The sequence below is a fragment of the Aphelocoma coerulescens genome, chromosome 23 (genome assembly GCF_041296385.1).
Source record: "Aphelocoma coerulescens isolate FSJ_1873_10779 chromosome 23, UR_Acoe_1.0, whole genome shotgun sequence".
NCBI classification, from domain to species: Eukaryota; Metazoa; Chordata; class Aves; order Passeriformes; family Corvidae; genus Aphelocoma; species Aphelocoma coerulescens.
The window spans coordinates 4,437,926-4,465,302 of NC_091036.1; the positions used below are offsets into that span (position 1 = coordinate 4,437,926).

Consider the following 27,377-nt stretch of genomic DNA (forward strand, 5'->3'; position numbering starts at 1 on the left):
CTGTCTTCATCTCCAAGGGGACTGCGGGATCATTACTGCATTAAGGCTCAGCTAAACAAAGCCGGAGGAACAGAGGTTAAAGCTGTGGGATTTTTGGTTTCATCAAGCCTGACATCTCTTAGATAACACATCATTTTCATCTCCATTTGAAAGCGTTAATAAAAATTTGTTAGTTCAGCATGAATGCTTTCGGAAGAACCTCCCAAATCCACAAAACTGAACAGAGAGCTCAAATGCACTGAAATTAACTCCTGTTTATTGGGGTAGAAGCATTTTATTACTGCAGGATGGGAAAGGATCACGCCTGGAGCTCCAGACAGCACTTTCTGCTTCATACCTGCCAGGAAGGAGAGGATCCCCACTGAGCCAGGGTACCCAAACTCACTGCTGATCTTGAGCAAAGAATCATCTTCCTGGGCCTTAATCCTACTGCCTGCAAGCTCTAAAAGTCACATCCCTTCTCCCCTTGCCTTTTAGCTGGTGTCTGGTTTTTCTCTTTGCACTATAAAGCTGGAGAACTCTCTTTCTACTACAAAGCCGAGCGAAGCACTAAGTGGGTTAGGTTATCCCAACTCATTGTCTGGTGAGATGTGACTTAGGTCAGGCCTTGAAGTATTTCCATAAACAGTATTTAAGAAGTAAAATAATTCACACTGAATTTCTTGCAAGTATTTGCCTGAGAGGGACCTGAGCAAAGCCTGGAGATCCACAGTGCTCCCCGCTCCAGGGAAGGCAAGGTCACCTCCATGGCTGGGGCATCCCCATAACTGCCACTCTCCTGCTCCAAAGACAAGGGCAGCAGTGAGGGGTGCAAGGACAGACCCCCATCTCACTTTATGGTTTAGTTTCAGATCTCTTCTGCATTGTTTCTATATTTCAGCAACAAGGCCCACCATAGGAGCAGGAACACCACCACTGACTCCCAGTGCTGCCTCATATATCCTCATTATTACAGCCCCAAGATGTTGATTTTAGCTAAGGGAATCCCACAAAGCCAGAGAACTGCACACACTCACCCTGGCAGAGTAGCCAAGGTGAATAGCAGCTGTAGGAGAGCAAAGCTCAGGGCAAGAGGATGCAACTTGAAACCCCTGTGCCCCCTGTCCAGCCCCCTTGCTGGAGTTTTACTGAGACTCTTGTGTTTGCAGCAGCTTAATTCTGGATTTTGCAGAGGACAAGTGGCAGTGACCCGACACTTCATCTAATCAGATTCACGTGCTGTTGCCCAGCACAGTCCCACTTACTGCTGGGCCAGAAGATGCTAGAAGCATCTTTTCCAAATAGCCTTTAAATATATTATAACCTATAAAATATATTATATTTATATAATATATATATATTAATATATTAATATATTAATTATATATATTAATATATATATAATATATATATTTAAATATATTATAGCCTATAAATATATAAATATATATAACGCCTCAAGAAGAAAGTGCTGCATAAACCAGCGGCTCGGCACTGCAGCAGGGGGTGTCTGCAGCATCCTCTCCACATTTGCTTTCACATGGACTGTTCTACTTATTAATTTTGGGTTTTGTCACTTAACTCTGAAACTGAAGATATTACTCAAGTTCTGCAGTAGTCACCTGTAAATGAGAGGTAAAGTCAGGGACACTCCCTGATTCCAATCCATGTCCAGGCACGGAGCAGTGACCCCCATGGGGCTGTTCCCTGGCTGCTCATCCCACACACGGGAGGAAGAGGAGGAGGATTGTTTTGCCCAACTTCATGTGGTTTCCCCCCAGACAATCTGCTTACTGTACAGCTCTTGTGAGAGGAGGATGCCAGCTCGTGTTCACTGATTTATAAATAGGGTGGGAAATAGGAACTCTTCACTCCTCAGTTTTCCTGTCAGAAATCTTTTCCTTCAATATGCTTTTTAATTAAAGTCAAATTCAGCTCAACTGCATGCTCAGCTCCTTTTGCATCTCCCACTCACCAGTATCCCTTTTTCCCAAACTTCTTCAAACCATTCTTCCACTGAATTCATGCTACTCCCAGTTTACAGCTCCCAGTTTACACCATTACAAAGGAGATACTGACACACCTAAAATATAAGAAATGGCAGAAAAAACCCTATTCCAGAACAAAAAGAAGTTTCACTTCAGTCAGTAGATCCATTAACCCTTCCAGAGACCTGCCTGCTCCCTGGAGCAGTTTGCTCATTGGTGCTAACGAGGCATGAGTTATTGCTCATGTTTATGATAGGGCGATGTATCCCATTAATTAGCTCTGCATGAATCAATGGAAGCCACTGAACACATAATCCTTGGTAATTCATAACACCGGAGCAGAGGAAACACTGTCCTTAGCGTTAAATAAACAGTGATCATGATGATGAATCTCAGAATTCCACAAAACATCGAGGCTCCGGGGTTGGTGTGAGCAGTTACAGGGTCAGGTCAGTGCAGAGCTGCCAGTGGCACAGTGACATCCACTGTCCCGAGTGACAGGCGGGTGTGAGAAGCCCTGCACAATGACTAACACCCAGTTTTAACGGGGTTTGGATCTCTTAATAAAGTTTTCCTCTTCCACCTCCTGTAGAATTGGAATGTTTCTCTAATTCCCCCTTTTCTGATGTACCAATTAATAATTTACCCATTTTAATTTGTGATTCACTGTGTTTAGCCATAATAATGAATATTCAGCCTCATTAGCAGATACTTGGTTCAGTTTCTACTGAGACACTCAGCTCTGTCAGTGTGGCAGTGGGATCACTGGCAATGGGATCACTCTGGCAGTGGCATTATTGGCAATGGGATCACTCTGGCAGTGGGATCATTGGCAATGGGATCACTGGCAGTGGGATCACTGGCAATGGGATCACTCTGGCAGTGGCATTATTGGCAATGGGATCATTGGCAGTGGGATCACTGGCAGTGGATCCCTCTGGAAGTGGCATTATTGGCAATGGGATCACTTTGGCAGTGGGATCACTGGCAATGGGATCACTCTGGCAATGGGATCACTGGCAATGGGATCACTCTGGCAGTGGCATTATTGGCAATGGGATCACTCTGGCAATGGGATCATTGGCAATGGGATCACTCTGGCAGTGGGATCTGGCAATGGGATCACTCTGGCAGTGGGATCACTGGCAATGGGATCACTGGCAATGGGATCACTGGCAATGGGATCATTGGCAATGGGATCACTCTGGCAGTGGCATTATTGGCAATGGGATCACTCTGGCAATGGGATCACTGGCAATGGGATCATTGGCAATGGGATCACTCTGGCAGTGGATCCCTTTGGCAGTGGGCTCACTGGCAGTAGGTCCCTCTGATAGTGGGATCACCCTTTGGAGCAGTGGCCCCCAGTTCTGTGCAGGAACACGGCGCCCATGGCACTGACGCGGTGCCCATGGCACATGGTGCTCGTCACCTCTCCAGAGCAGGGTGCCCACAGTGGGGTCTTGCCCTCCCCAGAGCTCAGCATGGGGCAGCTGAAGCCCCAGATGGTGTTCGGGTTTGGTCCCCTCCCATGGCACAATCCAAAGCCCTTTTCCCGTGGGAGCAGAGCTCAGCACAGATGGGATCAGGACCCCGTTCTGCTGTGAACACCCAGCTCTGCAAGGGCACGTGCCAAGCCCTGACCCTGGGCAAAGAGGCAGGAGCAGGATAAACCCACACCCAGGGCAGGCTGGCAGCAGGGCTGGGAGCAGGCAGGGCACCCAGCACGGTGACTGGGAGCCACGGCCACACTCCCTGAGGCCAGCACAGCGACGTGCTCAGCCCATGGCGCCAGCACAGCCCCACGCCAGCTGCTCCTCCGTGGGCAGCCTGTTCCTCTGTGAGACAGAACAGGCTTTTAATAGCTGGTTTTGATCATTTAGGGAATGTGGAACTCCTTTGGAGCCGTGCTGCTGGGCAGGTCCAGCACGTCCCTTCGCATCCCCTGCTCTGTGTGTGGCTGTTTGTAAACCAAGAGTACAGATGACAGGAAAATAATGAAAGCATTTTTCAGAGCAGATCCTTTTGTCGTTCCCTTTTTTCCTTTCATTCTCCGGAATAAAGTGGTGCTTTTAAGCCAGCAAATCTTTCAGCTGTAATTACCCTGGGCATTCAGAATTGAAAATTAAGAAATTGGGGGGAGGGTTAAAACAAAGGGAGGGAAAATAATAATTCATAAAATATATTGAAGATTGTAGGTTTACAAAATGCCCTCCCCAGACAGATCTTTCCCACCATAAAAGATATCAGTTAAGGTAGATTGGGAAGGAATTTGTAAAAAATTGTGAGCTTTTATTCTCAGCAAGTCCCAGGGTAGGCCCCTGTGCTGCCCCCACCTCCTGTGCCCAGCAACCGCCACATCCTGGCAAAGTCTGGTTTTTCCCTCTGCTTAACAACATTAAAACATTAAAATAGGAAGAGGAAAAGGCAGAATCGGTCTCTGAATCTCCCAATTACACCTTTGGCTGCCCCAAGCACCAGCAGCAGGGGCAGGTCAATCCTGCAGAGCCCCACGCTCCCTCTGCATCCCGCACTTCCTGGAGACCTGTTGAAATCTATTACAGACCTTTGATCTCTTTCTACAGAAAGGATTTTCTGAGGAGAGGAGATGGGATTAAGCAGAAACAATTTTCCCAGGGCACGCTGTGGGTTTTTTTTTCCTTCCCTGCTTTCATTTAAACAGAAGATGCCAACAGCAAAGATCCTGACAAGGATTTGGGACTGTCAGCTCCTGAATGGAATCTATTCCATCAGTCAAATTTAGCATCTATCAGGAGCAAATACTCAGCATGTGGCACGAAAATCTTGTAAAATGGAACTGCTAAATATTTAGGGCAGATGACAAACAATATGTCATAATATTTGCAGAACTGCATTTGCCATTCAATGCATCGTCTTAGTCAAGGCTCCAATTTTTGGAAGCATCAATGCAAGAGTGAGAAACAAGCAGTTGACTGTCGGTGTTTGGCTACACTGTGGATGGAAAACAGCATTTAATGTAGGTTTCTTAAGTCTAATATATGCTACATGCCAGGTAGGTATTAACATCTATTAGCTGGGTCTTAGCAATGAATATTGGAGAAGAATTTAATTAACATACAATAATAATTGGCATTTTCATTCAGTTTGGCAGGTCTGTGTGCAGCCAATGGGCTCTCCCAGTGCGGAGCTCAGAGATTTGCAAAATCCAGTTTACCTGAGAAGGCAATTTTTTTTTTTCCCAAATAAGTGGTTTTGGTTTCCAGCACCCTGTATTCAGTTCACAGTGAATTTTCACAAATGAACCAGTTGGATCCAGTTTGCACTGGGATAAATGGGAAAAACAGTCACCTGCTCAATGGGAGTGTGGCTGGGTGGGGAGCCCCAAACGGGGGAATGTGTGCAGGGGGACACGGGGCCAGCCCTCAGCTCTCCAGCACATAGTAAAGAGAAATCCAGAGTATTTTATTATCCTGCAGGCTTTGTTAGAAGCTGGTCACTCCTGGCACAATCTGGGATTTATGTTTCAGTGTGGCCTCACTCCCTGCTCCATACCTGGCCCAAGCCGTGCCCCGATGCACACCCCAGATCCCTCCACAGGGCAGTGAAACACCACAGAAAATACACTCAGCCCTGTAGTACAGATCTGCAATAATCTGAAGCTTTCAAATCCTTTTCCCCCCCATATATTACAGTGTAACACGTGATCTCAGCCCAAAGCACTGCCATAGAAGTGACATTTGAGTGTGCCTGATTTATCCAGCCATCAGTGATTCCCAGCACACATCTGCTGAGTTTAGACTGTTTCAGTGAGGTTTTGGGGAGGAGGGGCCCATTGCTCAGAGCAGGAGGGCAGGGGTAGGTGTGGGGGAGCCTGGGGCTGATGGCACAGTCCAGTCCAGCTGCCCCTCCTGGCAGTGAGGTGGCAGAGAGTGGAGGCTGGAAGTGACACCACGGTTTAATTCTGTGCCTGTGGCAGCTCACACACAAATGTGAACTGGTAAATAATCCCAGGGAGCCCAGATACCTGGTGAGGTGTCCCACAGTGATAACAAGACAAGCACAAGTAGCCCAAAGCTGCCAGATCCCCCTTTTGCAGAGAAATAAACCACTCAGAGCCTGTGGGAGCCTTTCCCAGCCAGTGCTGAGGGCAACAGTGGGATTGGGGGTCACTGGGAGATCTGCCCCTAGGGGAGGTCTCAGGCTGCAACTTCACAGTCACTTTGGGAGATTTGCATTTCCTGAGCTGAATATTGGGTAAATTAAAAGTTTTGTGGCATTTTCCTTGCCTTTATCTTGATGGGAATCTGTTCCTCTGAGAGTATGATGCTGCTTTCTTTTTTTAAATTAATTGAGCCTGCTTAAAAAAAAAAAAAAAAAGCCCATTTCATTTTAATCATGTATTATGCAAATTAGAAATTTAAATATCATTAAGAAATCTGTTGCTAACTTAATTTATTTCTGCTGTAGCACCACTGAAGGCTTTTGATCTCAGATTAGCGCTTTGATCCACTCCTTTGGTCGGGGTTACGCTCTGCCACTGCGGTAAACGCTCTTCCTCAGATGTCAAACGTGCAACACCAGAACAGCTTGTTCAAAGCATGGCAGAGGAAACGCTGCCAATTAGGCCAAACGAGGAGGGCTTGCAATGAGGAGAAGTTTGCTTCTAGGAGTCACAGCCTGTTCTGCCATGCCCTGGCCATGCCCTGGCCCATGGGGACGAGCAGAGCCAGTGTCCAGCCGAGGATGCAACAGGTCATCCCTAGGAGCAGTGACAAACCTTTCCAGACCTTCCCTATCTACTGTTCATTAAAAACACAACCCGCCATGTTCCATTAATTCCTCGTTTAGTGCCAGTAAAGTGCTGATACATACATTTTAGCTCCAGTGGTTTTAATCAGTTAATTTAACCAGAAGCATTAATAATGTATTGCTTTGCCACTTGACTGCTCATCTGTTAAGCAGCTTATACATAGAAGAATGTCACCCCCTGTGACATGAAGTGCCTAATTCAGAGCAAATGAAATAGGATTTTGCATATTCAATACCAGAATGAGAAAAGAAGGAGACACCGTCTCCTGGGAATGGATCAACCTGCTGTGATGGGATTTCTGTCCTGGCAGGCGGGAATTCCCTCCTCGCGGGACACACTCACACTTTGCGTATCTGATTTTCTGGTTGAATTCATTTTCTTGGCATTACTCAGCAAGTACCTGGCTCTTCCTCCTGCTGCACCATGTGGTGGAATCAGAGGCACTGGGAATGTATCTCTGTCCATCAGCTCCTCTACGAGCCACCGTGGGGTCTCAGGGACACCCCCAGAGTGACCAGTGTGGGGGCTGTGGCAGGGTGGTGACAGCGGGACTGTTCCCACTCAGGTTTGGTCCCATGATGCAGAGTCACAGCAGCTGAAATAGAAATGTTCCTGGTCACGTTTGAGGGTGTCTGGGGACAGCAAGCTCCTGGACGCTGTGGGGATCAGCCACCCCACTGTGCCTGTCCCTCCTCTGAGCTCACGGGGGATTCAGGCTCCATGTCCTGCCTCTTGGAAGGGTGCTGGGGAGCAAATCCAGTCAGGTGTGCTGGAGAGTTCAGGAACGCCCAAACCCAAGCCCACAGGGGCTGTGCACAGCCCCTGCTTGGCTCCATCTCTCTGTAGGGTATCGTGGACCCAGGGAAAGCTCAAGGATGATCAGGTGTGTCATGGGCTTCATCAGCCCATGGAGGCAGCATGAAACTGGGGTCCTCAGAAAAAACCAGGTGGAAATGCCTTGGACCTGAGAGCCAAGGAAGCTGCCAGGGTGGGAGCAGCTCAGGGACAGGCTGGTGCCTTTGTAAGAGACACACAATGAACGCAGGCAGAGTGTGAGCGTAAGTGATCCAGACACGCCGGCTCGGAGGTTAATCCTCTCCCTGTGTTGCAGGCAGATCCCGCTCCTGGGTTTTTAGCAATCAGCACCCAGAGCGAGGAGCTCCCGTGGGCAGGGCCAGCTCAGCCCCCGGGCCGCCGAGCCCCGCGCAGGGGCTCTCTTGCGTGATGCGTGTTGATGAAGCCTGAAATTGCTTTGGATCCGTGGCTGTGCTGCATCACATTAAGCAGTGCCATGCTGAAGTGACAGGGCCAGTGCATGATCAGCAGCAGTTGAAGGGGACAAGGACTCAGATCCTGCCGCTCTGTCAAAACCAAGAACCCACTGACAGACCACGGGAATTATTTTCAGCTCCTTCCCAGAAGGTTTGTTTCAATCAGTTTTCAAGTTGTGCTTACTGCCTTGGCATGGAGCGGCTCCGTGGTCCTGCTGCAGGGCACATCCCAGGATGCTGCCATCTGGCATGTAGGGCTGGATGGGAGCCTGTGGAGGGCTGGGGCACGGGGACCCACTGCACCTCTCTGTCGGCAAGGGCTTCCCAGGAGTAACAAGGGCTCTGGTAGGGTGGGAGCCCCCAGCGCTCCTGCTTTCCTCACTCATCAGTTTATAGGGTGGGTTTGTTTCTGTTTCAGGAGCAGCTGGCATCGACACCAGACCTGGGGCTCCGCTCCATGCCAGGCTGAGCACAGGACCAGCTCCTTGGAGCATGCTCGCAGAGCATTTCACAGTAGCAGCTCCTTGGAGGAAGGTGCAAAGAGAGACCTCGGAATAAATCTGTCATTGCTTTCCCTTTTTGTTTTGCTGATATTTATTACCTTCTGGATTTTGCTGCTCTCACTGCATCCTTGTTATTGCACCTGAGACTCTCACAGTCCACCAGGATGGGCAAGCTCTGGGTGTTGAAGCCCCATTCCCAACCTCGTGCTCCAGGGAACTTTTTTTCACTTCCCAGCAGTGTTATCTCATTTCTCTATATAATGCTGCTGTATAAACAGCAGCTCTCAGGGGACTTGGGCCATGACAGTGAGATTCTCCCCACTGGACTTGTCAGCCAAGCAGCAGTGTCGTTCTCCAAGCCTTCCCAGGGAGGCAGCTCTGTGAGGAAGACTCTCCACAGATTCTCCATTCTCTGCCTCAGGGACCTGTGGAGCAGCATCCTGCAGGAACAGGCACTCAGTTCTGTGTACCTCTCCTGATCAGCCCATTTGCTAATACTGTCCCCAAAACAGTGTGATTTGTCCTCAGAAGAGGGCAAATCCCATGCCTCAGAAGGCAAGAGGAAAAACATTTTATAACCTCAGAGAAAAAAACCACAAAAAATACAGCTCTGGGCATGGAAGGGCTGTGAGAGGGAACGGGAGCTCCCGTGTCCCTGCGGAGCTCCGCTGGCTCCATCCTCGGTAAGAGCTGTCTCAAACCAGGTATTCCTTCCCGGATGTCACACGGAAAGAGGCTGTCAGAGCTGTCTAAATGTGTGAACAACACTGTCAGCGGGGGAGAGAAAAGTGTTATCAGAAATAGTTGTTCTTCAAAGCTAAATAACTCCATGATTTATAAGGAGTAAAAGATAAGAGATCACACCACACGCTGAGGGCTGCTGGAATTTTCTTTCTGAGAATGAAGCTGTTTGTTTTGGTAAAAAGCAAAAGAAGGGAGAAATGAAAACCTAAAATACATTCTCCTTCTTGACTTAGCTCTTGACAAAGCTAAAAATAACTGCGCTGGCACTGAGCCCATGCAGCCACGTTCTGGGATCACTGGAGTAGTGGAGGATGGTTCCCAGCTCATTGTCCAGGTGTCTTTCCAGCTCCATTCTGGGGCCATTCCCAAGGTCTTCCAGCACCACCCCTGGGGACAGAGGAATGCAGTGCAGCTTTGCTGGATGCAAACAGACCTGGGCCTGTTCTGATTGTCATCAAAAGGATTTTAGGTGTTCTGTGGGATCCGGGTTTTACCCTGAAGAGAGGCTCAAGTTCTGCTACTCCGAGTGAGACCCTCTGTGGTTTTCAGCCAAACTTCCCCTTGTGCCAGGCCAGGCTCCTTCTGCCAGCCTGGTCCCACTATTGCTCCTCTGGTCTAGATCCAAAGGGAGTTTCAGGCATTTGCTCTGGAATCTCATTTCAGATTTTGGAAACTCCTCACCTTAGCAGCAATGTCGAGGTCATCAAATAAAATAACATAAACCAGTCAGACATGAAGTTGATTGTAATTAGTGTGTTTTCCCATATGCTGGTTGACACTCTCCAGAGAGCAATTAGTCTGCTTTAAGAGTAAAAGACAACTGAATAATTATTTAACCTGCCTGGGATTGATTTTAAAATCCAAGAAGTCAGATATAATAATGGATGACTTCATAAAAAACTATGGAAAAGTAAGCCATAAGGGTTGAAAGCCTTCATCAACAGCTTGAGTGAGGCATCTCCTACAAGGCTGACTCCAGTCCCAGATCCCACTGCACCAAAGGCGCTACAAACTTGCATAAAAAGAGGGTTTCCAGGGAAAAATATCTGTGCAAACAAAGTCTACCTGAATTGATAAACTTCAGCATGGGTTGAACAGCACATGGCGCTGCAGTGGGGAGTCCACAGGCTCTATTGACTGGTCAAGGAACAGCATAGATAAATCAGGCAGCTAATCCTCTCACGAACCTCAGGAGGATGTCACAAAGCATGACAGACTTTGTCACGGCCATCTTTTATCTCTCTGCCAAGCAATGGGAGGGAAAGAAAGAAGGAATGAGAAGCTGAGACCTGCACAGACAGGAAATAGTGGGAAAGGCCATGAGCACCACAGAGCATCCAGTGATCTCCAAGGCACTGGAACTAGCTTCCAAAATAGGGCAGAGGTTTAGGGAGGGACAGCAACACTAAAGGAGCTTTAGTTTTCCTCTCTTGGGTGGGATTTGTTGACAGGTGGTGTATAAAAGTGGAGACTGTTTTGTTGTGGACTTTCACACCCAATGACTCTTGTTTGTGAGTGAAGCCAGATGAGGTTTCTGCCCAAAGCCCACGTGAGATCACTTGCAGTGGAGCTACCCACAACTGCCCAGCCCTCAGAGGCAGATTGCCCAGCCCTGCTCCTTCATCTCTCCTGCTGAGGGTTGCAGGGGACCCCTGGGGTCCCCCAGCCAGGCCATCAGCCAGCTGATGTCACATCTCTCGTGCTCTCAATACCACGAGCTGAGCGCCTCCATTTTGCTCAAATGGAAGAACTGCAACAATTATTTTCATAATTAGCTGGCTTTGCAAATTAATGCCAGTTATGCTGTGTAATCATGATGAAGATTATGCATTAATCAGCTGTTTCAAGCTAGTTATTAGGCTCTTTAAATAATGATGGGAATGAACGTCTCTGAAGGAGCAGCACAGCAGCCAAGAGGGACGGGAGTGTGGGATGTGAGGATCCGACGGGATGCGCGGTGCCAGCAGTGCAGATCTCACATCAGCTGCTCCCAGTCTCCCCAGTTTTGGAGCAAAGACCAGGCTGGGGCATGTGGTGGCTGCCCACAGCATGCTGGCAGCTGTGGGAGATTCCCAGTGTCCCAGTGTATTCCTGGTGTGCTCCCAGCAATGGGAAATACACAGAAATGCATCCCTTCTGCCTGTCAGCTCTCTCATCGCCTGGCCCTGAACTCAAGGTACTGGGTGGCTGCACAGAAAATTCTTTCCTGTCAAAAAGCCTATTATATCCAACTATATATAGCTGGATGTCTGGAATGGGAATTTATTTAGGATCAAACACCAATAATCCACATACCCAGCCCCTCTATACTCTCTCATAATAAGACATGCTCCAGCGCAACTCTGAAAGTGCTGGGCTGGGAGAAAGCCTAATGCTAGCTAGTGGATAATCAATGTAACATGAATCAGTTATCACTTCAGTAAAAACAAAAAATCCCTTTCTAAACAGTCTGGACAGTGAAGCTTTGAACAGAAAGACAGGGGTGAATCTCAGACTCACTTTAGTTTTGTTTATTGTGTCTGATGTATATGAACCTTCTTCTGCCCTAAGAAACTTAAATTGAGCTGCTAGCATGTGCAAACTTTGATGTGGATGAATAATTTTTCTTTGCACCAGTCAAAACCCAAATGTTTTGGCATAATCCAGTGAGAATGGCACGTGGACAATTCTGCTACACTCCTGCCTACGCTGTTCAGCATTCTGGATTGAAAACCTGCCCATGAGTGACTGGCTGAAAATCACGTGAGACTGAAATGATGCTCCAGAATGAGCATTCAGCCTCTTTTTCTTTATTCTTCTGCCTATTACCAAAATTAGCACCGAGTTCAGTGTTTTTTTCTAGCAGAGACATGCAGGGAACAGCTCAAACTTTTTTTATGTCTATGAATGTAAATTAATTCCCACACTCAATTCACAACTGGGGACACGGATGCACAAAGACTGCAGAGGAAGAGGAGGAAAGGGACTTGTCACGATGAAGGGGAACAGAAAGTCAGAGGCCTTTTGCAAGTCCTTCTGCTTCTTTGCTGAGAACATCTCTGACCATCACTCCTGTGCTTCCTCCACTCCATGGCTCTGGTCACATTCCTGGGAGGACACCCAGAGCACGGCCGTCAGCAAAGCTGTCAGCGTGTCTCTGGCCAAACTGGCACTCCTGGCTAACACCAAACTGCCACAAAACTATAGAAAATGTGCTCTGGCTGCTGGAGAAGGATTCATGGCATTGCCTGAAAGCCAGGGGGGCTGAGACATCTGTTGTCTACAACAAAACATTTGAAGACTATCTTAAATTGAAGAGGAAGATTTTCCTTCTGCTAATGAACCCTGAGACCATCTGTTACCAATTGTACTTGCTTATCTCACTCATCCATTAATTATTTTGGTTTACTTTTGAATAAGATAGAGCAAGGTTTGTGTCTTTCTGTGGTTCTGCGAGGGGCACGGGATGGCTCCTGCATCTCAGAGACGAGGACACATCGTTACATAACCCACGCCTGCACCAAGTCACTCCAGTTAGCGTGGCTGTCAGTGGGAACTGAGGACAAGACTCACAAACACGGAGCCAAGAAGCCCAGCGATGCTGTGACATGAGCTTGTTGCCCTTGGGGAGGTGTAATGGCATTAACAACTTTTGGACACAGGAAAGCTGCATCCGAGACATGCATTACTGAGCAGAGGAGCTGTAGGGTAGGCAAATCCAGAAGTCTCTGCTGGCCTGAATTAAGAACATGGAGAACTAAACATGAGGAACAATAAAACAGGAGAAGGGGACTGAAAATGGCACTAAAAATAGCCAGCAGCAGCACTGCCGTGCCTGTCTCTTGTGCGAGGACCAGAGGTGGGTGATGAGGCAGGAGGATTTCAAGAGGAGGGCAGTGCCAGTTTTGTACCCAGTAACTCCTCAGAGCACAGACCTGGAGCCTCCCTGCAGCTGGGCAATAAGCCTGTCCACTTCCCAAGGTCTGGTCCTATAGTTTTATGGGAAGCCACTTATCTGGCTCATAAAAATATTCCAAGACTTTAAACTGCCTCTTATTGCCCCACAAAGCTGCCATCCTGAACATTCTCAGGTACATCAGGATATAAGAAAAACCCAAGTCCTCATGTCTTCATTTCAGTACAGGACAGGTCCTCAAGCAAGCCCTGCTCCACCTGCAAACGTTCCAAGAGTTTTCTCATCCTTGCTGCATAAGTTTATGAAACAAACTGCAGCTCAAAGGTGGATTTTTTTTATCTTGCAGGAGGAATCTTTGAGTACGCAGATGGCCCCAACCCGCAGGTGATGAGTGCCGAGGAACATGCCTTCCGATTCTCCGCCAACATCATTAACAGGAACAGAACTTTGCTGCCCAACACAACCCTAACCTATGATATCCAGAGGATACACTTCCACGACAGCTTTGAAGCAACTAAGAAAGGTAAGAGCAGAGCAAACTTCTGAGCAGCTTTGTGGCCATTTGTTCAGCGTAAGAAAGGTCTGGTTTCCAGACCAGCAGCTTGTTCTGTCCTGCTCTCACCAGTGATCTGGATGAGAACTCCTGCTGGAGCTGACCTTCCACAGGCATTTTAATACAAGGGGAACAACTGCCTTTTTTCCCTCTGAAAACCTCACAAAACTCCTTTCAGCGTTTGCTCTAATCCTGAGCGAAGGTCTGGAGGCCATGCCTGTGTTTGTGTCACTGTATCCCTGGCAGTGTTCACATCCATCGCATGGATGTTCTGTTCTCTTAATAACAGTCACTTTTGATTACTGGATAACAGCAGCACACTTGAATTGCCGAAGGGGAGGGACTGCACAGCAAAGGCTGCGAGCTGGTGACCTGCAGGCTTGTGGAGTTTGATTCTGGTTGGGGAGAAAGGAAACCTGCTGCCTGAGCTGGCTGCTGCTGGAGGGACATCACCAGGAGGGAGCTACCTGCTCCCAGCCAGCCCAGTGACCCCCTGGCCATTTTCAAATGGTTTTGTGCTGGTGGCTCCCTCAGAGGAGCCTGGGACTCCTCTGTGCCTCTACCCACTGGTCCAGACCCAGCTGGCATAACTCCTCCTCCCTCTGTGCCTCCTCACTGCTGTAATTAACCAGTATCTGTGCTGGGTCAGTGCCCAGAAGTGTCTGTCTACCCACTGCCCCAGCCCAGGGCAAGCAGCAGGGCTGTGCCTAGGGCTGCCTCACACTCAGCCCCCCAAGGCTTTGCTGACAACTTCCCTCCCTTCCCCCTCCAGCCTGTGACCAGCTCGCTCTGGGGGTCGTTGCAATATTTGGACCTTCCCAAGGCTCCTGCACCAATGCAGTCCAGTCTATCTGCAATGCCCTGGAAGTCCCCCACATACAGCTCCGATGGAAGCACCACCCTTTGGATAACAAGGACACTTTCTATGTCAACCTGTATCCTGATTATGCTTCCCTGAGCCACGCCATCCTGGACCTTGTGCAGTATCTGAAATGGAGGTCAGCCACGGTGGTGTACGATGACAGCACAGGTGGGTAAAGGAGGGGTTAAAGAAGGAATCCTGGAGATTTTCTGGTTTGGGTCTCTTTGGGAACTTTCCCAATGAACCCTCTCAGGAGCCAAATGATGCCCCCGTGCAGTGACAGGTTCCCAGGAGTTCTGAATGGTGCTGTGGGAGGCCCTGGGATCTTTCTCAGCATTTCATTCACAAAGCTCTCAGAAAGTGGGGAAGCCCTGGCTCCATGAGCTGGCAAAGGGTCATGGGGGGGTTCATTGACATGGGGTGACCATCTCATCCTGGCTGTTTTGGGACTGTGGTGCCCCTCTGCACCAGAAAAGCCCCTGTCTGCAGTGGCCATGGAGGGAGCAGTTCCCAGCTAAAACCAAAAGCAGTTCTGGAAAGTTTGTTGTTTTCTGGATAATTCTGTAACACAGAGCTGGCAAAGTTCTTCATGTAAGGAAATCTGTTGATGGTTAAACAAAGCAAAGCACTGCACAGCGCTAGATATAGACCCCCCAAAAAACAAAAGCCACATTGGATAGCCTGTCCAACCTAATTTCACTAAACCAAATGGTTTCTTTAGGGAAGGGCTGATGAGAACACAGTTTGACATTCCTGTTTTGCAAATGTGGGTCACAGTATGTTCCCTTCGTGGCATATTCTAATGTGTTTCTTCTACTATGCAGAGGGACACACTTCTCCCCTTTGCAATAGGCATCTGCTGACATTCTCCTTGCAACACCAGATTCCAGTAATTCCTGTTCAGCTGCATCCACCAGGGCTCTTTGCCTTGCACAGGAAACAGGAATGAATTCTGAGGGTAGTAGGAAGTTACGAGTTGTGATTAAGTGACCGTTACGATCTACGCGACTCATAAATCCAAGCGCATAGTCACTTTTTCCTTTTGCTGCTGTGCCTGGTAAATATGCAGATTTTAATTTGTTGTGTAGCTGATTATCATATCCTGTCCTTTCTCAAGGGCACATCTGCTTAAGAAAATTTTTTTGTGATCCCAGAAGTGTCAGAGGTTAGGACCAACCTGCTGTTCTCCCCTTCCTACCTAGTGCAGGGATCCCATCCAGCTCTACTGGCTGCAGCAGTGGCAGGGAAGCACCAGGAAAAGCCATTCTGCCCTAGAACAGCTGTTCTGGGGTTAATGGTTGATGTGTGACACCTTGGCTTTGATACCCTTTAGCAATGGCCATTTGAGGGAGGGAGGGAGGGAGGGAAGGAGGTCCTGGTCTCATTCCATGGGGAACATGAGGTGCTGTGGCCCAGCCTGTGGGGAAGGCAGAGCTGTAACACTGTGGGTTTGTCTCTATGTGACACCTGAAGGCCTCATACGGCTGCAGGAGCTCATCATGGCCCCGTCCCGCTACAACATCCGCCTGAAGATCCGCCAGCTCCCGCTGGACACCGACGATGCCCGGCCGCTGCTCAAGGAGATGAAGCGGGGCAGGGAATTTCGCATCATCTTCGACTGCAGCCACCTGATGGCAGCTCAGATCCTCAAGCAGGTGAGCAGGGACGAGGGGGAAAGCAAAGTGGCTGCCGTGGAGCCCATGGGTGTGGGGTGGCCCCACACTGGGGTGCAGCTTTCCCTTGGGCCACAATCCACAGCCACACTAAAAGCTACGGCATGCCCATCCTTCAAGGACACTGTTGGATTTCTACAGAAAATGGAGTTTTCACAGAAAAACTGGAAGTACCAAACAGTGGCTGTGGGTAAGAACGAACAAATGGTACAGGAGGAGAAGGGGCGGTGCCGAATGCAGCGCCAGGCCCAGGCTGGTGCTTGACGATTCTGTGCCTTTCCCTGCAGCTGCACAGCCCCAGCCTTCTTCCCTCTTCCCTCTTCCCTCTTCCCTCTTCCCTCTTCCCTCTTCCCTCTTCCCTCTTCCCCCTCCATCCAGATTGGTACCTGTGGCTCTCCCAGCCAGGCCCAGCCAGGAGGGACGGCATCCTCTGTCCTTTCCCCAGCACCGTCTGCAATTCTTGGACTTTAAGCCAGATGTCAGTGATTTTCCATTCATTTAGGCTCTGTCCTTTCTTCCTCCACAAGTTCCTCCACTGGCATTCTTGCTGCTCACCCCAGCTCCTCCTCATTCCCAAGTGCCTTTGGGTTTCAGGGTCAATATGAGGCAGAGGAAAAGGCTCTCACAGAGCTGCTAAAAACCAGCCAGTGGAAGTGTTGCTCCTATCAGCTCAGCACAACACCACCACACAGATTAAATAAATCCCTGAAGGGATGAGAAACTGAGCACAAGGCAAGAGCCTTCTCCTGCAGCCTGCTTGATGCAAAATGAAGGGAAATGCTCAGAGAACTTGGAAAGCCTGGGAGGGATTATTACAGGAAGCAATAGAAGGAGCTCATTGTCTCCTGCCAGTTATTTTCCCGTGCTGGTTGTGTTTGGTGCTGCTCACTTATTATGCAGTTTATTATAGTTTATTGTGCCATCTGCTCAGCTCATCACCACCAGTGCAGTGAGGAAGATGGAGGAGAGGGGGGACTAGGGGAGACAAGTCTCTCTAAGTCTTTCTGGCTGGGTTTGTCTGTGTGTCGGGGTTTTGTCAGGACCCGAAGCCGTGGATTTCAGCTTAGCAATATAACACAGTGTATTTTTACTCAGGGAAATACTGTGAAGTATTTTCAGAGTCTGGGGAGTTGCACAAACCCAAACCACTGGCCTGGCCACTCTGGTGTGTAACATCAGGCAGGCTCAGAGCAGTGCACCACAACCTGCAGGTCGCCTGCATCTGCTGAAGATTAAGAAGCTTAGAAACTTTATATTTTCCTCACTTTTCTACCTGTAGGTAGAAATGCATGTCTAGAGGTGCCACCTTCATTTGTGAAACAGCTCTTTTCCACTCAAAGTACGAGCTAGGCAAAGCCATCTCCTGGAGGAGGGGAGTCTGCTTCCCTGAGCAGTGGTAGAAAAACAGTGCACAGAACAAATAATGGACTGCAAAAAAAACCACCAGGGAGGAAGGCCCAGACTTCTTTTTATGCCAGAATCAGTAATATTCATATTTTATTGCTGTTATGTGCCTTTTGTAACATTTTGATCACTACACCAGCCAGCTCTGCAGACATTTGGCTGGACAGAGTCGAGTCTCTTGGCCCTGCTGCCACCCCCATGCAGCCTCGTGGATGGCAACAAAGTTCTCACAAGACTTGTGCTAAAATTTCCCCTCCTTCACACTGATTTTCATTGCACATCTTCAGATAACACAGAAGGTTTGAGCACCTACAGCCTGTGCTGGCTGAGGCACCTCTGACTGAGCAGTGCACACACCATCATGCCAGTCAGGATCTTGCTCCCCAGGGATTCAAGGTTCCATGCTCCCACAGCACACCTCTGATCATTTGGGCAGGTTTTTTTAACTGGAGTAGTGAATTAGTAATCCATGAGTAACACACAGGAGCTGGCACGACTGTACAGATGATGCTGTCAAGTACTGCTCTAGCCTGGGTCCCTTGGAGTGACCAGACATCAAACCATTCATTATTTTGCCCTCTTGGAAAGCAAATCATGTAGAAACCTATCAGAGAGTGAGTCCTGCTTGTGAGGCTTTCCCATTCTACCCCAGATTCTTCAGCCTTGCTCAGTTTTGGTGCCTTGTTATCACTCCAGGTCTGTTCCCAGGCTTCCCCACGCTGTCCCAAGCAGCCGCTGTGCTCCGCAGGGCACAGCTGTGCCTGTCAGCTCCTGCTCTCATCCTGGCCACTGCCTGTGGCTTATCCACCTGGAGGATCATTTATTCATTTCCCCACAAACCCAGATGCATCCTGCCCCAGGCTGCCAGTGCTGGGAAGCTGGAGCTTCCTTCTGGCAGTGTGTCTGGGCTCCTCAGCTATGGCCAGAATGATCCAGCTGTAGAACCTGAACTGGGATCTCATTATTTGCTCCAGATTGGCTTCCCATCACTAACTGGTGCTTCGCATACTGAGGTACCACTCCCTGCTTCAGCTCTTTGAACCAGGGTGTGCAGGAGGGAGGGAGCTACACTGCAGCCCCCTGGATCCACTGACCAGGCAGGGATTGGGAAACAGGATGGTGAATGGCCACAGGGACAGCCCCCAGACTTTCTGAAAGCTACTTCCAGAGCAGGAAACCTGGGGTGAAATCACACTCCAGAATCAAAATATCTAGGCTTGCAATCCAGACCCTTTCCTTTTTGCTGTTTTTTTGACATCTCACTTCTTTTCAGACTGTCACTTCCTTCCTTGGAGGTAAATTCCGCCCTAGTAATTTTAGCAAAAAACCAAGGGAAGCAAACATTTCCTGGGGGGACTTGAAGTCGCTTTCCCATCAGTGGGGATTTTAAAGTGCTCTTGCATGTGTTTTCTCCAGAAAACATGCTCACACAGTCAGCATCCCAGCCAAACCCACAGGAGTCTTCCTCTCACCAGCCACCAGCTTCAAGGTGACCTTTCTCATAGACTGAAATGTTCTCCCCCATGTTGTGTGGGGCCTGGACATGGTCATCCAGCCAAGACCCCTTCAGCCCATGGTTGTTCTCTGAAAGAGTTCCAGGACAGTCTGCTCTCTCCAGTGCTCAGTTATGCAAATCCCAGCAATCTGCAGGAGCCCTCCTCCGTGCAGGGGCTGGCAGAGAATCTCAAGCTGTGCAGTCCAAGGGCCCTCTGGACCATGATCTCCAAAAGCTGAGGGATGGGGTATTCCCACTCCCCATCCTTGTGCCTACACCTTCACTGACCCACTTCTAAACCAGGCCCTAAGTTAGGATCTGAGTGCTGTGCCCAGGAAGGAGGGACAGAGGCAGGAGCTCCATGTACTCACTGCACAAATGGGATTGAAGGTGGGCATGCAGAGCCTCAGAATTACACGTGTCAGGAATCAAAACCCTTTCAGCTGGCTTCCTGGCCACTACATGGATGTGTAACTATAAGAACAGGCTATTTATGGCCAATCTGCACAGGTTTATGGGAGGTTGCTCATTTGGTACTGGAGAAGGAAAGGTGACCCCCTTTCGTACAGCTGTGCCAACAGAGCCTGTGGCCCTGGAGGATCCTGCATTGTCACATGCATCCATGAGCATGGAGAAGTGCCACCGTCCTGGCACAGCCAGGGACAACCCGTGTCACCCAGAGATGCCACCAGCCCTCATGGCAGCTGGATACTGAGGCTTTGCCACTGTTTCAGAACAGTTTGAGGACCACAGCACAGCTCAGCACTTGAGCACGTGCCTCTTGCTGACAAAGCATGGCTTAACTGTTCCACGAGATCAATCCTCAATCCAGTCCCAGTGCTTCTGGGTCTCTCCTGCCACATTCACCTATGAGCTCTGAGTTTTATGTTGCATGGCTGTTGTTATATTCTTGTATCCACTTTACTAACCTCTTTTCCCTACTCTCCTTAAGGCTATGGCAATGGGGATGATGACAGAATATTACCACTTCATCTTCACCACTCTGGTAAGTATCTGTCTGTGCACACACCTTGTACACTCCTGATGGGGGGTGGAATGTGAGGGGGCAGCTGGAGCAGGAGGGTGGGACTGGTCTGATCCTGGAGTGCACTGCACCGTGATGGGGTGGGAAACGCAAGGAAATGGGAGATCTGGGACCCTACCAGAAGGAGAGAGCAGGGCTGGACTTCGCTGCAGGTCAGGGTCAGAGCCCAGACCTGGCTCTAACTGCTCTGCAGCATTGCCCAGGTGCTCAGCCTGAGAGACAGCAGTTCTTCCTTCCCCTGCCCTTGCACGGGTCACTCCTTTGCAGTGCACAGATGTGGGTTCTGGTTTTATTTTCTCTTCCAGTCATTTTGACTTCAGTGCAGCTCCCCACGCACTGACAATGAGCACAGGGAGAGTGCAAGGCTGCAGCCTCCACCCAGGATTTGGTGGGACCCCAATTCAGCAGGAGCTGGGGATGAGCCCCCAGAAACCCCTCTGCAGCCAGGAGCAGCCCTGCTGTGATCCAAGCTTCAGTCCTGAAAGTTTATTTTGCAGGAAGGGAACTCAGCCTGACATTAACTCCCCTCTGTTAAGCATGGGCCAGTTCCTCTCTGACTCTGAGAGGCATTTGGCTTTCCTGACAGGGTCGCTTTTGTCTCCATTTGAGATGCTATTGTCTACTCTACTGTTGAATTTTGTGTGATTTTGAAAATCCAATTTATCTTTTTGCCTTTAGGAAAGAAACAGACTAAACTAACCCTTAAAAACTACAGAATTTATTTTTCAAATGCAAAAGACATTTTAATTACCCCTGCTGCCATTATCTATTCCAGGCAGCTTTAAGCATTTCCCAGATAACCTCCTATTAATCAGCCCCAGCTGAGCCTGGAGTACATTTCATGTGTAGGTACAGCCTGGAGGTGGGAAAAGAGGAATTATAATAAATTAATAGATAAGCAATCACAATTAATGCCACTTTCCTGAAATAACAGTTATATCATGGGAAAGATATTTTAATCTGTCATTCCTTAAGGCAATGTTTTCCTAGCTTGCAATGCCTGTGCTTCAGCTTCCCCAGTACGAGACCCATGGGGTGCTAATGAATTAGTCTATTATGTTATACTGAATGTTTCTAAAAGGTCCCCAGTCAATACTGAGCACAGTGTATCAACACTTGGCATGAAATGCTTCAACATTTTGCTAGGCAGCACGACTACAGTTCACTGACTCCAGCATGAAGAGCCCCATCAGCCTTTTCCACCACAGGAGGAGGACTTGGAGGAGCAGGAGGAGGATCTCTGATGAGCCCTGGTCTCTGTCACATGCAGATTTTACACCCAAAGCCCCTGCAGGGAGAAGCCCAGACCTCCACTCTTCTGGGGCTGTCTCAGCACTCTGTAAAATGGGGCTTTGCAGACACAGCCAATGCCCCCCTGCCAGATCCCGGGGCACAGCTCTGGGGACACCTCACCCACAGGCAGCAACAGGGATGCCCTTCCTGGATACCCAGCTTCCCACTGAGGATGTGGGATGCACTGAGGATCAGTCCTCAGCATTGCTGCCACCACCGAGGAGCCCGAGCTGGGCAAACTGGGGACGGGGGAGAGCATCAGAGAAACACCGAGAGTAAAATAAAGGGTGGAGGGGAGAATTAATCTGCAGTACTGAAAATAATGAGTGAAAGGGAATGTAGATGAGGTGGAAAATAGAACCAGATGTTTCAATTTGTGGCTGTGCAGGAGCAGAAAATCCAGAAGAAACTGATCTGATGATTCCCATCCACACCTCCCCACATCCTGACACTCAGCTGGTATTCTGAATTAGCCTCTGATTCCAGGAGGTGATAAATCAGGCTGCAGCTGAGATTCAAACTGGAACCAAGGGGGGGACCTGATGGGAGGTTGGTTTCTATAGGAACTTGGTGAAAGGAAGGGTCAGTGGGGAGCAGCAGGGCAGGGACAGCACCCAAAATACTGGGGGGATCTGAGAAGTGGCCAGGGCTGGTGGTTTGACAGATGGGCAACAGAGACCGTGGGGTCTGGAGCTTGGGGGATGTGATTTGTCATAAATGGTCACATTCTGAGGGGGAAATCATCGGCTTTTGCAACCAAAAATTATTTCCTCACAACAGTTTCTGGGATACAAACTGAAGTGTCTGATTAAAAATGAATCTTGAAAAAACGGATCCATTCCAGCAGGTCAGGCACAGAACTGCTGTCCCCCCTCACAGCCAGAGACGTGAGCACCTGTCTGAGGTCAAACCACTGTTATTTGCCCTCAACTCCCTTAAGTCATTTAAAAGTCAACATTGTGGCCTGGTTTTCCCAATGCCCTTTAACAGAACGTGCAGGTTTGCACTTGCAATTTTTCAGGGGAAAAAAAAAAAACAAAAACCCAAGCCCCGACCTCCATTGTAGGGTGATTAATGATTTGGTCCCTGCTGCACCTGCAGATTTGAGCACTGCATCCATCAGCAGTGAGCCCTGGGGCTGCAGAGGCCGGGGCCAGGCTTATGGAAAAGATCAAACCCCCAAAGCTTATTAAACCAAAACAGCCATGAGAACCCTCACTCCCTCATGGAGAATGATGTCTCAGTTGCTGACAAGTGCTGCTGTTGTTCTGCTTTGCTTAGGGCAGCATGGTGTGGACTTCACCAGCCCTCCGTGGGCAGATGGGTGCTGTAGCTGGGTGGCCCCACAGTGTAGCTGTGTCCCACCAGCACAGCCCTATCACACAGCACAGACCAGCCCCAGCACAGCCACAGCCACAGCATCTCATACCATATTGAACCTCTTTTTGATAAGCCATTGTGATAAGCAGTGAATGCCACATATGCACCCCACGCTCTGCTGCTGAAGACTTGTGGTGTTGCCTTTCTGCCTCCCCACACTTATACTGCCATGAAACACTTGCAGAAATTGTTCAGGATAAACTGATTAAATATGTCCCATCCAACAAATGGTTCCCATTAACCAAGCCACCCCTGGCTGCCATCTTACTGCACTCCCTCACTCACCCCCTTGGGTGAGCAGCCAGGCTTTGGGGAGCAGATCAGCTGCCACATGCTCCTGACATGCTGTCTAACCCCAAACTACTCAGACTCGTTCCTGAGCACTGAAGCTGATATTCAGACATGTGGAAAGCCAAGAGCTGCACCACAGCAGTGCTGCCCCAGTGCCCCCCAGTACCCCCAGTGCCCCTCGCTGTCTGCTAAGTGATGCTCGCAGGCTGGCAGCCAGCAGGGCTGAGCACTGCCTGGCTCTGGTTTTTACATCGTATAAAGGGCACCCTCATTCATCTGCAGACTGTGTAGGCTGGTCGGAATGTCAAGAAATGCGTCTTAGTTCCTCTTTGAAAGTCTGCAAATCGGTGTTTTGCATTCAGAGTGACTCTGTCATCCGCAGCACCCTGTGGGCCTCAGCACTCCCAGTAAATCCTCCATGGAAAGGCCCATGGGAGCTTCAGACACAGAAATCCTGCCTTGTCCCCCCTCCCTGGGCTGCAGGTCTCTTTTTTCAGGGTCACAGGCAGTGATTCTGGTTTTCTCCCCACAATCCACTCGCCTCTTTCATGCAGAGACCAAGTTCTTTGGCTCTTTGGTAGGAGTTCCCTTCTGCTGCGTGTGGGGGAACCTGCACATACGGCACCCAAATTCCACCAACACCTACAGGCCTCTGCAAGCAGCGACTGACGGCAACAGACAGCACAATCCTCTGAATTCCTGAGGGATATGTCCTCCCTCCCACCTCCTGCAGGCTCTGCTGTCTCACTCCAAACACAGACATGAACCGATGCAGAAAACTCAAACAAAACAAAGCTAAACAAAATGTTTAAACCGGTTTCTCTCTTTTAAGGATCTTTATGCATTAGACCTAGAACCATATCGCTACTCTGGGGTGAACCTGACCGGCTTCCGGATCCTCAACGTGGAGAACCCGTACGTGTCCTCCATCATTGAGAAGTGGTCCATGGAGCGGCTGCAGTCGGCGCCCAAGGCAGAGCTGGGGCTTCTCGATGGTGTGATGATGGTACGGGCAATTCAAACAGGGCACAGGGGTCTGGGAAGCAGAGCAGGGTGGTAAGGAAGGCAGGAACAGTCATTAAGGCCTAAATGTTACTTTTATTGGTTCTTGTACCAGTAACACCTCATCCCAGGTATCTGCCCTGAGGTATTTTCTTGCATTCTTTAATAACTGTCCCTCAAAGTCTGGGGTGAAGCCCACGCCCCACTGCTGTGGTAATGCTCCTGCTCAGGCCCAGCTGCCAACAGATTTGCCACCAGACAAGGCAGGTAGCCAGGACCTGTCCCAAAGGGCTCCAGCTGCCCCCGAGAGCAGCGCAACACCAGCTCCCTGGGCTGGGAGCACAGCACATGGCCAGGCTGGGCCAGGCACTTTGCCAAGATTGATGCAGGGGGAAAGCGCCAAAGCAATGCCCAAAGATGAGCTGTGCTGCAGCTCTGATGACTCCTTTTAGGGTCTGATGGCAGCTCTGCTCTGCTGAGTTACTGCTCAGAAGGTACAGCACCTGCTCGCCCATCTGTCTTCCCTGCGAGGCTGTCTCCGACCCCCGGAATTGCTGACTGGCTCCCTACTTCCCTCTCCTTTAGATCTGCCAGAACCAGCCCTGCAAAGTGGCAAAGTCTCCCAGACTTTCACCTTGAAATGGCTCCTCAGATTCCTCCTGTTGTTTTAGTTGTTAGAGGAGAGACCCCCATTCTCCTGCAGGCTCCTGCCTCTCCCCAGGCTGCCCATGGCTGAGCCCTCCTGTGCCTGCAGCAGCGCTTGGTCCCCAGCACTGCCTTTGCTCCCGGCCCCTCTTTGCTTTCTCAGAGGCATCCTGCCTTTGATTTCTGTTTGCCAGGTGTCTGTCCAGTGGGGCCCTGGACTCAGCTGGGCATTACAGTCTGTAATTCACCATGAAATTGCTTGGACATATCCTTGCCTCCCCTTTCCCCCAGCCCCAAACTCACAAACCTGTCCCTGCTGTGGTCCATACCCGCCCACGGATGCAGGTGGGGCTCCTGCTCTTCATGCTTGGTTGATGAGGGAAGGGAAGGTCACAGGGATGGCTGCCAATGCTGGAGGATTTTCTCCATGGCTACGTCCTGTTCGATGTTTGCTCAGTTATTTGCTGTATTATTTTGTTTTATTGTGGTTTATTACGCTGCTGCTACACTCGCATCTGTTTCGTGGCTCTGTGAAGCCAGCAAATAATGTATTTTCACTAGGAGGTCTTACCACATCAGAGTGAAAAATAAATCAAATTCTCTTGATCAGTGTTTGGAGGTGAGATGGGGCATCTCAAATTGAATCTAAAATCATCACATTATATGGAGAAAAAAAAGTTCTCCCTAGGTCAGATCACTGAAATGCTGGAATATGTTACAAAACCATGAGGTCCTGATTTTGGTGACAGTTTGGGTCATTTTTGGAAAATTCTGTGCCCACAAACATCTCTGTTTCTTATTTTCCCATGTAAAAAATAGTGTGGAAAATATGTTCTCATATAGTTGTTTTTTTTTACACTCAGACAAAACAGACTCAACAAGAAAACTCTGTTACTACCTTCTACATTTAGAAGTCGCTGCCTCCCTCTTTGACACCACAGCAGGAAATGTGCAAGAAACAACCCAAAGAGTTGCTCACAGACAAATGACACTTCCAGAATCGCTGATTTTAGACGGAACCCCGAGCTTTTGGTCTAAAGAGCCAAGGGATGATCAGCAGGGAACACGGACAGAGAAACCCTGGGGCTGGCAGGGGGTGACACAGAGGGGGTTTTTTCTTTTCCTACAACACCCCACGGCCACCAACGCTGTTCCCCTTCCCTTTAGACAGACGCTGCCCTGTTGTACGACGCGGTGCACGTGGTGTCCGTCTGCTACCAGCGCGCGCCGCAGATGACCGTGAACTCCCTGCAGTGCCACCGGCACAAGGCCTGGAGGTTCGGCGCCCGCTTCATGAACTTCATAAAAGAGGTAAAAGCATGATTTTTTTGACCATAAGTGCTCCCCAGGAGGAGCAGCACAGCCGGGGGGGGGGGTGCCAGAGGCAGGTGGTGGAGGCTTGGAAGGTCCAGGGTTAGAAAACATACCCTTGCACGGGTGGGTACAACTGGATGGAAGCACAGACATGCACCAGGCTGCCGAGTGCACCCAGAAAGGAAAAATCCTGCCTTGGTCTTCAAAATAACACCTGTGCAGCCATGCCAAAACATCCCTGAGGAGCTGAAACCTCCCATGTGTCTCTGAGACTGGCTCTGGCCTCTCCAAGCAGCTGGACCACTCCGTCCAAGGCTGTTCCATACCTGAGCAACAGCCATTTGTCTTCTATTGAAGCAGTTTTTGGGGTCCACAAAGGGCATTCAGTGCCTCTGAACCCCATGGCCAAGCTAGGGCTGTCCCTGCCCGAGCGCCAGGGAATGGCATTGGCCAAGGGAGGGGTTCAGCAGGTGGGGGCCAGGGAGTGAGGGGGCAGCTTCTCTCCCTCTGTGATTCCAGGCATTACCATTTCTCTGTTCAGCCCACGGAATTGTTTATTGGCTTAATGCCCCGAGCTGGCTCAGAGCAGGGTATCAGCAGCAGTGGGCACTCCAAGGGAGCACAGCACAGGGACCAGCCCTCCCAGTGAGCCCCCCGCATACACCCCTGCACCCACACCTCGGGTTTTGCTCTGTCTGCAAAAAGGAGTCCTTGCCCATCGAAAAATGAAAGCAGAGCTGCAGGGAGACACTGCAAACCCTGCCACAGCCGTATTTGTGACAAACCTCTTATCTGCAAGTCATGGAATTGGCTGCCGTGCTGGTCACTTGACTGGGCCATGTTCAAAGGTTGGGTATGAAACCCCCAAAGTTTTCAAACTGAAGAGTGGAGCACGTTGCTAATTGTTACTGTGGTCTGTGCTGCCGTGTCACCTGCTGACCCCAGCAGATCCATCCATGACGTGAGATTGTGCCCACCTGGCACTGCCCGAGCTGCATGGAGCACACGGATCCACGGCAGGAGAACGGGACCGTGGTTTCCATTGCAGAGAGAGAATGAACTTTTCTCTCAGTATGCACTGAGGACCGAATCTCTCCCCTCTCTGCCTCTCTCCCCTTTCCCATGCTTTGTTCCCTTCTGCAGAGCACCGCTCCAGCTGGTTGCCAAAACAGAGTGTACATAATTTGTTTGGTTGGCACCTTTTGCAAATCACCCTGCGCCTCACACTCCAGCCTTGCCTGTTGTTTT

General features: G+C 49.6%; 1 protein-coding gene across 1 annotated transcript in view; it reads left to right on the forward strand.

The window, feature by feature from the left end:
- GRIK3 (glutamate ionotropic receptor kainate type subunit 3) overlaps positions 1 to 27,377 on the forward strand; it is a 103,975-nt gene that overhangs the window by 43,439 nt on the left and 33,159 nt on the right. The window contains exons 2-7 of the mRNA XM_069035866.1: positions 13,519 to 13,695; positions 14,498 to 14,755; positions 16,061 to 16,242; positions 20,112 to 20,165; positions 24,001 to 24,174; positions 25,983 to 26,126. Of these exons, the coding sequence (XP_068891967.1) occupies positions 13,519 to 13,695; positions 14,498 to 14,755; positions 16,061 to 16,242; positions 20,112 to 20,165; positions 24,001 to 24,174; positions 25,983 to 26,126 (989 nt within the window). The remainder of the gene's footprint in view (positions 1 to 13,518; positions 13,696 to 14,497; positions 14,756 to 16,060; positions 16,243 to 20,111; positions 20,166 to 24,000; positions 24,175 to 25,982; positions 26,127 to 27,377) is intronic.